The sequence below is a fragment of the Eretmochelys imbricata genome, chromosome 3, assembly GCF_965152235.1.
Source record: "Eretmochelys imbricata isolate rEreImb1 chromosome 3, rEreImb1.hap1, whole genome shotgun sequence".
NCBI classification, from domain to species: Eukaryota; Metazoa; Chordata; order Testudines; family Cheloniidae; genus Eretmochelys; species Eretmochelys imbricata.
This window is the reverse complement of record NC_135574.1, coordinates 159,366,214-159,379,876: the sequence shown is the minus strand read 5'-3', so window position 1 is coordinate 159,379,876 and position 13,663 is coordinate 159,366,214. Positions and strand designations below refer to the sequence as shown.

Sequence of the window (13,663 nt, the reverse complement as noted above, 5' to 3'; positions counted from 1 at the left end):
GAGAGCTGAGGGGGTTCCTGATGGGAAGAGCAGGGATGCACTCCAGTTTGAAGGGCTGGGGCAGCTATCCTGGTACAAGGACAAGAGAGGACTGCACTGGAGAGAGCTAGGATGTGGTGAGGGACACTGGGACTGTATGTTGCATGTACTGTTTGGACCATGCTAGGGGAATTTTACATTATATGGGGGTGGGACTTTTGTTATGGATTTATGTGCATGGGACTTTTGTAATAAGTGACTCCCTCTCTCCACCCCAAAGGCTATATTTATGTTTGGGAAGATGCTTTGGACTATGTCTGAAAAGCTGAGGGAAACTGAGGCAGGTACACCTGTCATGCTGTGGTCTGCCAATGGAGGGCACTCTGGGCACGGCTGACCTTACACAGCTATAGGCGCATGCTTCAGGCAAGAACATTAATACATCTCAGTATCGTGTGCGTGTATTACTGACTCACCATTCCTTGTCAGAACTTTCAAATATAACTCTACCAAACCCATTTCACCTTTCACAAGATTCCTTAACAATGTCTGCTAAAGAAAGGTTTGTGTTCAGACTAAGGCCCTCATTTTCACCATCTACTTGACCTTGCAGTGAAGTGACCCTGTTGCATGTGGACCTTAGTTATGGTCTGTAGCAACATGCAGGGATAGCGAACACAGGATTAGGATCTCAAAGGATTTGGCAGAAAGAGAAGCTAGGTTGTGAGAGGAAAGAATTGCAAGTCAAAACATGAGAACACTAGCGGTGAGACAAACTTACAGGTAATGGACATGGGTTTGTTTAATTGCTTCCCCCCGACCCCAGTTTATCCATGTGTAGAAATTACTCTTAAAATGAAGATGGTAAAGCCAGCAAATCTCAATGGGGATAAGATTACAAGCATAAGTAATATCATAGTTCTACTTTAAGCCTCTAGTCTTTCAGCCCAGATTGGCTAGATGTGCTGAAGCAGCTTTACGAGTATTGTAATTTCTTTGCCGCTAAAATGGATCAGGTGAATATTCTTCAGGACTATATATTAACTGCTTCACTGCTGTCCAGTACACTAAATACACCCATCCAGTTTATATGCGGCTTCTGTGCTCTGTCTACTGTGGAATCCAGAGGGTCAGATTTCAATTCAACATCCATTCTTTAAAAAGCAACACGTGAAAAGGCAAATGGAAGGAATATTCTGAACTCACTCCTTGGCACCAGGAATCAGATTTTCCCAGTTTATGAACTTACTATCATTGTTGTAGATTACCAGAAACATCATATTAATAGGTTCTGAAGTCCAAAAATAACCAGACATCAAATACATAACCAGTGTCCTACTGCTTGCTTAAAGACGCTAGTTTTAATCTGTAAAAACGGACAGTGACCTAAAATTTTGCCACTACAGGTCACCCTGAGGCCTATCTGAAAGGACCTCAGTTTAAATCCTACTTAGTTGGGTTCCCTACTTTCAAAAGAACACCTTTCTATTTGGAACCAAGTGACTCTTTGGTTAGCAATCGCAATCCAATGAAGACAGCTGAATAGACATGGAACTTTGAGACAACTGGCTTAAGCAGCTTGCAGAAGTTTGTACAAACTACTGCCTATGTTCTACGTATAACTAAAAAGCTGTGTTTTTATTACTGTCCTCCAGTCTCTCTCTCTCTCACACACACACACACACACACACACACTTACTTCTAAAAAGACAGTCGACTCCTTAACTGATCAGTAGACAGAAGACAAGAGAAAAATACATTTGAACTTTCAACACCAATGTGTTAAAAAAGCTTGGGATCCTCAATGATCAATATATTTCCCATATTGTGCAGAGTTCAGAAAGGACAAAGATGGCTGTACTTTTGAACAGCTACTCCTTCTAGCCTTACTATTTGAACAGGACTTAAAAAACATCCTGCATTGTAATTATGGGGTAACAGAATACAGGAAACAGTATGGAATCAAGTTTAGAGCACAAAACCTCTGCTCAGAAACTTGACAAAAACTTTCTTGCTTCCGATATTAATTTCTAATAAATCTAGCACGTGAAAGCCAACACACAGTAGCCTTTCAGCAAACATTAACCACCCAAGTAGGAGAACTCTGTACCCACTTCAGTTAGCACATATAGGTGAATTCAGGCTGACTTTTCCCTGTGGTCTTTGGAGGGTTTTCCCATTGGGTTATCTCACTCAGCTTCTCCAATTAAACCAAAGTATCCTCTGCTCAGCAGGCCTTGTTCATTTCACGCTAGCCACACTTCAGTAATCAGACCCAAAAAACATATAGAAAGGCCCCAGGGAGCAGCTGGTATTCTTTAGAACTGAACTCGGAACACATACCATACAGAAACTGAGAGCACTGGGTGTAGCCTTCTTCCATTTCTTCACATTTGTCTGCAGCCGTCTGCATGTCACTGTAGGTCATAGCAAACACAGCAGCACCTGATTCCACTAGGAATTTGCACACCTGGACATTGTTACAAGATGCTGCGCAGTGTAAAGGGGTCCTACAAATTGGGGAGAGGAAGAGTGATTGTTAGGTTCAAGACATCTTTTCAGTGTCTTATTGGGTATGTCTACACTGCATCTGGAAGCGAGCCACGCACCCGGGCAGACAGACTTGTGCTAGCAGGGCTCACACTAGGGTACTAAAAGTAGCTGTGGAGATGCAGCGGTTCAGGCTGGAACCTGGGCTCTGAAGCCTGCGGGGAAAGGAGCTTCGGAGCCCGAGTCACAGTGTCGAAGCAATGTCTTCACAACGGCTTATAGTGCACTAGAGTTGGTGTACTTGGGTTAGGAGGCTCGCTCCCAGATGTGGTGTAGATATACCCATTGATTTCTTGGGGCAGACTGCTTTTATGCATGATATAGCAATAGATGTTGCATCGGTAAAGACCCCACATGTGAAACAATGAATTTCTAGAGCCAACAGTAGCTGTATTTCCCAGATTACATCAAGTTGCCTCCAAGTGGATGCAGCACAACTACCAGTATCTGGCTACCAACAGGAAAGTGTAATCATGCTAGTTTTCTGCTCTGTCAAATTACAAGAATGTTCATTAAGACAGGTAAAGCCACCTCAAGAATCCTACTGAATTCATGTCTCAAGGACACAGACAACTACAAAATCCTGCCTTCCATTGGTCCTAATTATTTTATTGTGTGTGTTTGGATTTATTATCCTGGGTTCTAGGCACTTTTGATATAATTAGAAGTACAACAAACAATGGTAAAGCCAGCAACCGTCACATGGGCCTTTATTAGCAAGAAATTCTTCTCCCTAAAAAAAAAAAGTCTTCAGTGTCTGATACAAGAAAGATCCCCCCTCCCCCAACCAGTCACTCGAGTAGAGGACTGACAAGTTTGCAAGGCTAATACACTCACTGTCCTATGCCCAGGGTAAGCAAAATGTAGGTTTTCACTTTTGTAGGGGACATTTGGAATTTGGGCAAACAAGCTCCTCCTCATACAATTAGCTGCCTCAGCTAAAAGATTTAAAGAATTATAGAATCATAGGACTGGAAGGGACCTTGAGAGGTCATCTAGTCCAGTCCCTTGCACTCATGGCAGACCATTCCTGACAAGAGTTTGTCTAACCTGCTCTTAAAAATCTCCAGTGATGGAGATTCCACAACCTCCCGAGGCAATTTATTCCAGTGCTTAACCACTCTGACAGTTAGGAATTTTTTCCTAATGTCCAATCTAAACCTCCCTTGCTGCAATTTAAGCCCATTGCTTCTTGTCCTATCCTCAGACGTTAAGAAAAACAATTTTTCTTCTTCCTCCTTGTAACAACTTTTACATACTTAAACTATCATGTCCCCTCTCAGTCTTCTCTTTTCCAGACTAAACAAACCCAATAGGTCATGTTTTCTAGACCTTTAATCATTTTTGTTGCTCTTCTCTGGACTCTCCAATTTGTCCACATCTTTCCTGAAATGTGGCACCCAGAACTGGATACAATACTCCAGTTGAGGCCTAATCAGGACAGAGTGGAGCGGAAGGATTACTTCTCGTTTTTTGCTTATAACGCTCCTGCTAATACATCCAGAATCACTTTTTTTTGCAACAGCGTTATACGGTTGACTCATATTTAGCTTGTGATCCACCGACTCCCAGATCCCTTTCTACAGTACTCCTTCCTACGCAGTCATTTCCCATTTTGTATGTGTGCAACTGATTGTTCCTTTCTAAATGGAGGACTTTGCATTTGTCCTTATTGAATTTTATCCTATTTACTATAGACCATTTCTCAAGTTTGTCCAGATCATTTTGAATTTAATCCTATCCTCCCAGCTTGGTATAGTCCACAAACTTTATAAGCGTACTCTCTATACCATTATCTAAATCACTGATGAAGATATTGAACAGAACTGGACCCAGAACTGATCCCTGCAGGACACCCCTCGTTATGCCTTCCTAGCATGACTGTGAACCACTGATAACCACTCTCTGGGAACAGTTTTCGAACCAGTTTTGCAGCCACCTTATAGTAGCTCCATCTAGGTTGCATTTCCCTAGTTTGTTTATGAGAAGGTCATGCAAGACAGTATCGAAAACTTTAGTAAAGTCAAGATAGCTTGCAATGTTCACTTGAAAAAACACAGATTCTCCTTGAGAGTTGTTTCCACCCCAGCAGGATTCAAATATTAATTTTCAAACAAAAAAAAACCCCAAACAAACAAGAACAAGTTTTCTACACCAAGTATAGCATTACTATAGCTACTGACTATAAGCCAGAAGCATTATAGTCAGGGTCTTTTTGAGCCACGTCCTCTTCAACCTTAGGATTTTCTGTCCTCCAAACTTCCCCATTGTGGGTTATGCCCTTCTTCCTCCTCTGTCCCACTCAAGGTGGTGGCCAAACTGAGTGAGGAAAACTGATCTAGCAGAGGTTCAGAAGCTTACGCTGCAGGGCTTCATCAACAGGCCATATTTTCACCCTGTCTATATCCTTACTTGACACCTCACCAACCAGGTTCTCCAGCAGGAAAAGCATCACTAATTAGCTCTGTAATATTCCAGCACTTTGTTTACACTGGAGTGAATAATTCTCACGCTCCATTCTCTTTCAATAAGACCACCTTATGCTGCAACAGTTGAAATCCCACCTGTCCAGAACTCAGAGCTTCATGGAGGGAATGCTTCCAGCTCCAGTTTGCTGTACAAAAAGTAGGGTGCCAAGTTCGAGAGTCACACTTCCATAAGATTAATTCAGGGCAGCCCAAAAGGAGCTGTTCTTTGGCAATGAGTTTTCACACTAATACCACTTAAAGGAAACTGAAGACTGTCCTTACCATCCATCACTATCTGCAGCATTAACATTCACACCAAACTGTACCAGAAACTTTACAATCTCGGTGTGACCAGCACACACGGCATTGTGAAGTGCTGTAATTCCTTCATCATTGGGCAGGCTGGGATCTTCAACCTACAGGGCACAGAAAAAGAAGCCATTCACATTCAAATGCTTTTGTCTACAACACTATTGTCCAGATGGAACCATATATAAAAATGAACAGACTGTCATCTTGTTTTGAAAGATTACTTAAGAGCGAAGTTTCTGTGATGGATATGGGCAACAAGCAGCAACTAAATCAGTGGTTCTCAAACTTTTGTATTGGTGACCCCTTCCACACAGCAAGCCTATGAGTGTGACAGCTGTTATAAATTAAAAACACTTTTTATATTTAACACTATTATAAATGCTGGAGGCGAAGCAGGGTTTGGGGTGGAGGTTGACAGCTAGCAACCCCCCAAGTAGTAACCTTGTGACCCCCTGAGGGGTCATGACACCCAGTTTGAGAACCCCTGAACTAAATGAATACAAACCCCCATGAAGTCTCACATGTACACTTAACTCAAATTCACTGTAACAGTCAAACACGGTTTACTTGCAGTGTCCAGATAATTACAGAATTGATCAGAGCTAAATGTTAGAGGGATGGCATGGCAACTTTTTGGAATTGGGAGTCAGGATTCTTGAGTATTTCACATTGAAACGTAATAAATTGGTTAGTCTCTAAGGTGCCACAAGTACTCCTTTTCTTCAAGGTAAGTTAGTGATTTGTATTTGTGTGTTATCAAGTCATTTGATATATTATAGATTACATATTGTCAGAAGAGGTCAAGACATGCTACAGACAACATGGCAAAATTATTCCCTAAAAAGACTTAACATTGAATATCCAGAACATACACTATGGATATGCTGCCAACTGAACTGACCCATAAGTGGGACCATCTCTTATAGACCTGATGCCATCTTCTCAACATTTAATGTCAAAAAGTTTCTCTAAATTACAAACTGAGACATGTACAGATGAACTTCAATTTTAATCACATCTCTTATAATATTTTTACCTCATAAATGATTCTCTGCACAAGGTCAAATTCTCCCTCCAAAGATGAATCTAAAAGCAATGCAAGGGGGTTGAATTTCACTCTCATTCCATGGGCAATCCTGTCGGAGCCAGTTTTACGTAAATTCGTCCTCTTCCCCTGGGGGGCGGGGGGAGGGGGAAAAATACAGGTTTTAGGAATTCTTGCCTAGGTGGAACAAGAATACAAAACTGATACACTGAGAACAATGGTAGAAACTTATTATGAAATATAGACTTATGATGTTCTAAACCACTACTCTTCCTGCATAGCACTGCAGAGATAGCTAGATACATAATGGGAGATTTTTGCCAGCCTCTGAGAGCTCAGATAAGGGCCACTGCTGGAGATGAGACTGATGGTCCAGTCTAATACAGCAATTCCCATGGTCCTAACACGGCAAAATCATTAAACCAGAAGCCAACTAAAAATACTAACAAGATAAAATATTATTGAATGAGTGCATTTTTGTATTCACAGCATTTTATCATCAATCTGTCAAAAGCTACACAGTAACTAGAAGGATGAAAAATTAGGATTCCATAAGACATTTTTAACACGCTGGTGTAAATTACAGTCCTTCTGGATTTCAACAAATTATTAAAAACTCGTTAGTAGGAACAGGGATTACAGAAGCAAGTCATCTGGCTACATTAAAGAAAATTTTAAAGGGATCCTGTAGAACCATATTTAGATCTAAGTTAACATTTTTACAGCTGTGTTGGAAACAATTTTGACTTTACAAACACTTATTTTAAAGCCCAACACACTATTGTTGAGAATGAGTATTTGTTAAAAACAGCGATATCCCCAGCTGCCTGTGCAGCAGCAGCAAACACTATTCATAGGGCTATGCAAATTCCTACTGACATATGTCAGGAAAAAAGATGTCAACAGAAGTGAGTCATATTGGCTTCTGCTCATTTAAATAAACAGGAACAAAAACAAAACAAAAAACATTCTGCAGATGAAGAGACCAATCTATGATCTGTAAGTGGATTGACACTACTTTGAGATTTCCAGAAAAATAAATTACAAAAAGCCAGGATTTTTCAACAAAAAAAAAAAAAAAAAAAAAAAAAACACACCACACCAAACCAGCCTGTCAAGAAATGGGCTCAACTTCTTGACTCATTTCTTCACATCAGTCTAGAATCAGTATTGCAAAGAGAAAAGTTTCCAAAATACATTCAAAATGGCCTCAAAGGTGATCAACTGAATTGAGTTCTTGGGATATGGGAAATCCCGATTGTTCAAGTTCTTTACATCTGCAAGTTTTCTGCTAAGGGCTTTTTTTGGCGGGTGGCGGAGGGAGGGGGAAGGTAACTGGTACTCCATGCAACATCAGAAGACAAAGTGAACTGGATTGAAAGCTATTAGCTCCTCTGCTTTCCAGTTGACTTTGTGGAATCCCACTTTTGTACACCAACCTATTGCATGTGGAACCGAAAACATTTAACATTTCTGTTCTAAACCAGTGGTTGTGAGGCATGTTTTGTCGTCTCAAAACGGGTTTTCTTACTGTTTATTTTAGTAGCTCGTAAGTGGCACCATTAACCCATATGGACTCCATATGGACTACACTGATGGATGCTAATTAGTTGGAATTGTAGAGAATCATAAAAACAACTAAACTTCAGTAAAATGGATGCAAGCATCTTGTGCCAATTTTAGAATGAAAGTTAACTATAGCCTTTAGCACCAACAAGTTGTTTAGATAGTACACTTCCAATATACAACATGATCCTGTACTAAGCATATTAGGCTCCACCAAGTATCAATAATAATGTGAATAGAGATTTCAAGAAGCATTTACCATCTCAAAACCACAATTTTATTACCTCTAAAATGGAATTAGCTTTGCGTGAAATGGAGATTTATGCTGAGAACGCTGTTTTCACAAACCCAAAAAGGAACTCTAGGATTGTTCTGTGTTGAGTAGTATTTGAAATTTTTAACCAGAGTAAATACTTTTAGAGAAAAACAGGATATCAATACAGCTAGACTGGACACTGACAGAGAGGGACTTATAGCCTGCTAAGGTGACTATTCTCCCACATGCTGGTAGGAAATCTCTACAGCCTACTACACAGTGCAATGCACAGCTTCTATTGGTGAAGCCTAAAACGACCCATGAAGTAATCAAATCTTAGGTTAACTAGAGGGGCTGGTACTTACAGGAGGTAAGGAAAACTGTCCAGTGACTTCAGGGGGTCGCATACTGAAGGAGTCCTCTCCCAATCCCTCTGGTTCTCCTGATGGGTAAGGAGGTGGTGGGTATGGAGGATATTCCTCCATGTAAACTTCCAGTGGTTCTGATGACTCTAGACTTGGTTCCTCCATTTCAGATTGCACGAGTGCATCACTGTCTGATGTTACCTCAGGCACGCTATCTAGGCCTGCTGAAGGCAGAGGCACTTCATTCTGATCTGTGCTTGTGTTTTCTGCTTCCTCGGTGATGGCTGGTTCAGGTGTGGAAGGAACCACTTCTTTCTCAGATTCTGTGCTTAGATAAGGGTTCTGGATTTCTGTTGGGCTTTCAGGACTGGCAGACGTGGAGGTTTGTTTAGATGGATATGATGGGGTTGAGATAGTCTCCATGGCAGCCAGAGTGGTTCTCTGATACAAAAGCTTCTGAATATTAGGCCCATTTGGACCTTCTGGCTCAGTAATAGAGCTACGCTTCTTCAGTGGCCTTGGTGCATTAGACAGCTTCTTCCTTAGGGCCTCCAAATCGGCATCACTCTGATTTCGGTAAGGGTTGGATAAGAAAGGCAACAGTTTGGTTGGGCTGAGTGGGCGAGGAATTCGTTCAGTTTCAGGATTCTCATGGGCAGAAGCTATTGTCTCCATTTCGGACTCCGGACTGCCTTGGCTATTTGAGTAGACGTTCTCTGTCTGCTGTGATGGATTTTGTGCACCGGTTCCAGCAATCACAGGCTTGCCGTACACTGATGAGCAATTCAGAAAGAGAAAACTAAGTATTTGACCAACAAAAAGAACTATCTACTATAGTGAGAAGGTAGAATAATCGTATCCTTTTGAATCTGCTAGAAACCAGCCTTATCCTACAGATATTAAAATAACACCTCCCCAAAGTTGGAAGAAAGGTATTGTTTTAGAGACCAGGGTAAGAGGACAGATACAGGTAACCATATTTTACACAAGCATCTTGGGGGTGGGGGTGGAGGAGTTGACAATGTACACTTCACTACTGTTCTCTCCACTACAAACACTGACCTTTAGTAGCTAACAATTTATAGCTTCCATATCACTCTTGATTCCCCAAGAAAGAGATACACATTACAGTTCCCATGGAATTTTACAAAGGAAAGTGAAAGATATCCACATCCTTACTGCTTGGGAAGTGGGGGCCTCTGGTCTGTGCCCTTGTCAAGGCGCTCTGCACTGCCTGCTGAAAATTCTTCCCAGGGGTCTGCTGCTGCGTGTACATGCTGTATATTGAACTAGCAGCCACGGTCTGTGGCTTTCGAAATGATGGAAGTGGGGTTTCTTTGGATGGCTGAGGGGTGAAAGGTCTCACAGCTGCTGCAGGTGGGCTCTCTTGTTTGGATGAGGAAAGAATTTGGTCCTGGCTAGTGGCAGGACCACTGGGAGGCACAGAGATTCGTTGTTGGATTTGCTGGGAATTATGGGGTGGCTGTTGGGCTGCTGACTTCTGTTTGTTCCCCACTGTTACGATAGCCAAAGGCAGCTTCTGTGGATTTCCATCAGGCTTAGTATCAGAAGGTAGCTGACTGGCTTGACCAAAATAAGGCAAGTTTATCTGTTTTGGTTTAGTGGGAACAGGCGGTGGTACTTTTGTCACATTTTTGTTGGCAATCTGCAAGACAAAAAAATATAGCTGAATTAATGAAAGTCTAATCTGGCACTGTTTTAAAAAGGGTGTTCTAACAGATCTGGTGGGAAAGACACTGTGTAGACAGCACAATAGCTACAGATGTGATTATTTCTGCAGTGCTATTTATGGTCTCTATTGTTATTCATAAGAATGCACGAAATACCAAGATTTGAATTATAATCACAGCTGTTGTACACAATCCCTGAATTGGCCACAGAAAGTCTAAATATCTGGCAGTTGAAAGGGTCTGTTAAAGTGATCAAATTATGGAGGAATCACAGTAGTTCTGTAAGGCTAGCAGGATATTTACTACAATGATACATACATACGTTTATTCTAACTTCTGTATCCTCTCTATTTTCACATGTAGCACCTGAATTTTTAGTCACAGATTACTGAATCCTGTTGTGATTTATTTAAGATCTAAGGGATGCTACCAAATTGTGTAAACAGATACTCAAACCTAAACAGTTTGTTTTAAAGCATAGGTTCTGTATAGCATCTTAGCAAGGAAATATTGATCGCATGCAAGCAAATGTGAATAGCACAACTACTTGCTCATGATAAATACTCAGAGTAGGTAGAAGGTGTTGATTTTGAGAGCTACCTACTCACATTAGAAGCCTACAATTCCCCTCTAGTATTCCCTGAAAAGAACGGGGGCCCTTTCACAATTTTTTTATGGCAGTGTTTGTGAAGCTGTGCGGCAATCATTAATGGAAGGGTTTCCTGGAATGCAGGAAAATGAGATAAGTGCAAAACTAGAAGAGGACTATGCATTTTCTGCATACCTGAGCATCTCGCAGGAGGTCTTCACTGCTCTGGTTTTTTCTCAGCGAGCCCAATGCTGGCCCTCCAGTGGACTGATCCACAGAATCAAACATTGAGAAAGGACGCACTTTCTCCTTCTTCTCTCGCAGGAGAGTCTCTCCATCACCAGCTGAAGGAGAGGAAAGGCAGAATTAAGGCAAATATCTGGAATCCATTTGCATCAATAAGAGGCCCATTTTACTCTTCTGTCACTGTATGGACTTGTATAGGGAAGCTTTTATATAATCCTACCCCACACCCCCAAGCCATACCCTAAAGACTCCAAGAAAAGTTGTACATAAGATGCAAACCAAACCAGACCAGGTCTGTGGGCAATATTCTCTACTGTAACACCACCATACAAAATTAGGGGCTTTAAAAAACAAAAAACCAACCACCAGTAGATTGTTAGTGGTTTTTGCAGGTTACTGTAGCAAACCTACTGTCTTCAATTCTATTACTAAAGTGAATTATAGGCATCAACTCATAAATGTTAACTGGTTTCTCACCAGTGTATAGATTAGCAAATATGAATAAAACGTAAATTTTGTACAAGACAAATAAGAACTTACCTTGCCCTTCATTAGTCACATTTCCTTTTGCTGAAGAAGAGACTGGTCCTTGGCTAATGAAATTGTCTGCATTTGAATTACACCATTCAGGGACAGATGGTGGAGGTTTTGAACCTGGGATTGTAGGGCCTAGTGTGTAAACGGAGGAAAGAAAAACAGTTTTAACTAAAACCATTTTCATTTATTGACCATTGTTCATTAGCCTCTTCATTAAATGAGATTCCTCCAGCATATAATTTAAGATAAATATCACTCTAGATTTCTCAGGCTTTTTAAGAATCCATTGCAAGGCTTGGACACATTTTGCCTTTAATTACAACATAAAAAATTAACCCAACTTTTATATTTCCCACAGCAGTGAAGCTCACTAATGTTGGTATTTGTCTGCATTTTGGTATTGTAACTTTTTTAGGCAAAATCCCCTAGACTGGTGTTTTCACTGGCATGCTCCTGGTTGGTATGCAACTTTCCTTAGCTAATAAAATATAGTCTGTAAAACAAGAAACTGGGGTGGCGGGGGAGGGGGGAAGGAAGAGGGATTTAATGCAAACTACAGAAAAATATGATGCATTAAAGTAGTAGTAAATCCAGCTAGTGACATCCAAAACAGCAGAAAAATAATCTGTATATTCAGTGTGCACACAGACACTGAATTAGAGAGGGATGCTCTTTAAATTCACTAGAGCAGATATAAAGTCTACTTCAAAAACAATTAAGCTGATGCACAGATCTTGTTCTTAGTTTCAATATTGTAGAAGTAAACAGTTTCACTATGTATTTGCAAGATAACACCCTTCTAATAATATTTGAACTGGATTTCTACTTTAACAACAGAGGACAAACTTGTAAGACAATTTCTGTTCTGAACTAAAAGACCATCACTCTTGGTAACCAGTGACTATGACCATGCTAGAGATAAGATATAACTAGAGTGAGTCAATCTCATGCAGAAGCAGCACAGCACTACACATAGCAAGGTTTCACTATAGAAAGCAAGGTTAGCAGCCTATTTGCTGTCTAAAATTAAAAGCCCACTCCCCTTCAATCAAGAAGCCATGGAACCAGGGATCAGCTGATTCCCGGGGTCAACAAATGAGAAAACAGGGGCAGGAGCAAGGTCATAGGTTCAAGAGAAGGGAATCAAAGGGGGATATAGGACAGAGAGCTCTGGTGATTAAAATTTAGGTTTCACTATGGCCAAGTGTGATGTTATGTACCAGATCCTTCGTGGCCTCCTACTGGAGGCCCCATGGTCCTACTACACATAACCCCAGGAATGGGGCAACCAAGGTGGGTCCTCCAGGGTTGCCTAGAGAGGCTGTACAGAAGCAGCCAATCCAAGCCCAGCAGGCTCAGATAAATGGGAGTTGCGGGGCCTTGCCTTAGTGAGTCAGTTCCTTGCTGGGACCAGAGAGAAACGGCAGGGTGCTCTTCTCTGGCCACAGGAGCTTGAGGGACTACTAGAATTTGGTAGTGTCTGCATTTGCTGAAGCTGGGAACAAGAGGTCCTGAGAACTTTAAAATCCTAAGATGGGGGTGAAGATAAAGGGGCCAGGTGGGAGGAGGCCCAGGGAAGTAGCAGCAACAAATTGAAATGAGCAGTATGTGACTGTGGTTATAGGGTTCAGGGGTTGGAGCCCAGAGTAGTGGGCAGGCCCAGGTTCCCCCACTGGTGAAGTGGTGTAAACCCTCAGAAAGAGACAAGGCTTGTTTGGAAGTCCAAGTAAAGAGCGGAATTTAAAGGGCCCAGAGCTAGGGCTGAAGACCCTGATGAGGGTAGATAAATAGCATTGTTGGACTTGTTACCCCTGAAAGGGTTCACTTAGATTGTGTGAGCTGGCCGGAGGGCCGAGGCACTGTAGACCCCTCAAAGTGAGATTTCCCCCCTCTCCTGGTGACCCGTTAGGTTGGCAAAGGATTGCAGTACTACACACAGCAGCAAGAGGCACTCAAGAGGTGAGAGTCCCTATTACACCAAGGCTTGAGTTCCACTCCAGCAATTTTAGTCTCTACTTCCAAAATATTTGCTGAGCAGTGAAGGACATTTGCACCATTT

The 13,663-nt window shown here is 41.6% G+C and overlaps 1 protein-coding gene across 2 annotated transcripts in view; it reads right to left on the bottom strand.

Annotated features, from left to right (window-relative positions):
- Positions 1-13,663, bottom strand: part of TP53BP2 (tumor protein p53 binding protein 2) — a 65,657-nt gene that overhangs the window by 12,314 nt on the left and 39,680 nt on the right. For both annotated transcript variants that reach the window (XM_077813703.1, XM_077813704.1), the window contains exons 10-16: positions 11,608-11,736; positions 11,017-11,165; positions 9,721-10,207; positions 8,542-9,314; positions 6,346-6,483; positions 5,280-5,413; positions 2,323-2,489 (exon numbers count right to left, since the gene is read on the bottom strand). In XM_077813703.1, coding sequence (XP_077669829.1) covers positions 2,323-2,489; positions 5,280-5,413; positions 6,346-6,483; positions 8,542-9,314; positions 9,721-10,207; positions 11,017-11,165; positions 11,608-11,736 — 1,977 coding nt within the window. The remainder of the gene's footprint in view (positions 1-2,322; positions 2,490-5,279; positions 5,414-6,345; positions 6,484-8,541; positions 9,315-9,720; positions 10,208-11,016; positions 11,166-11,607; positions 11,737-13,663) is intronic.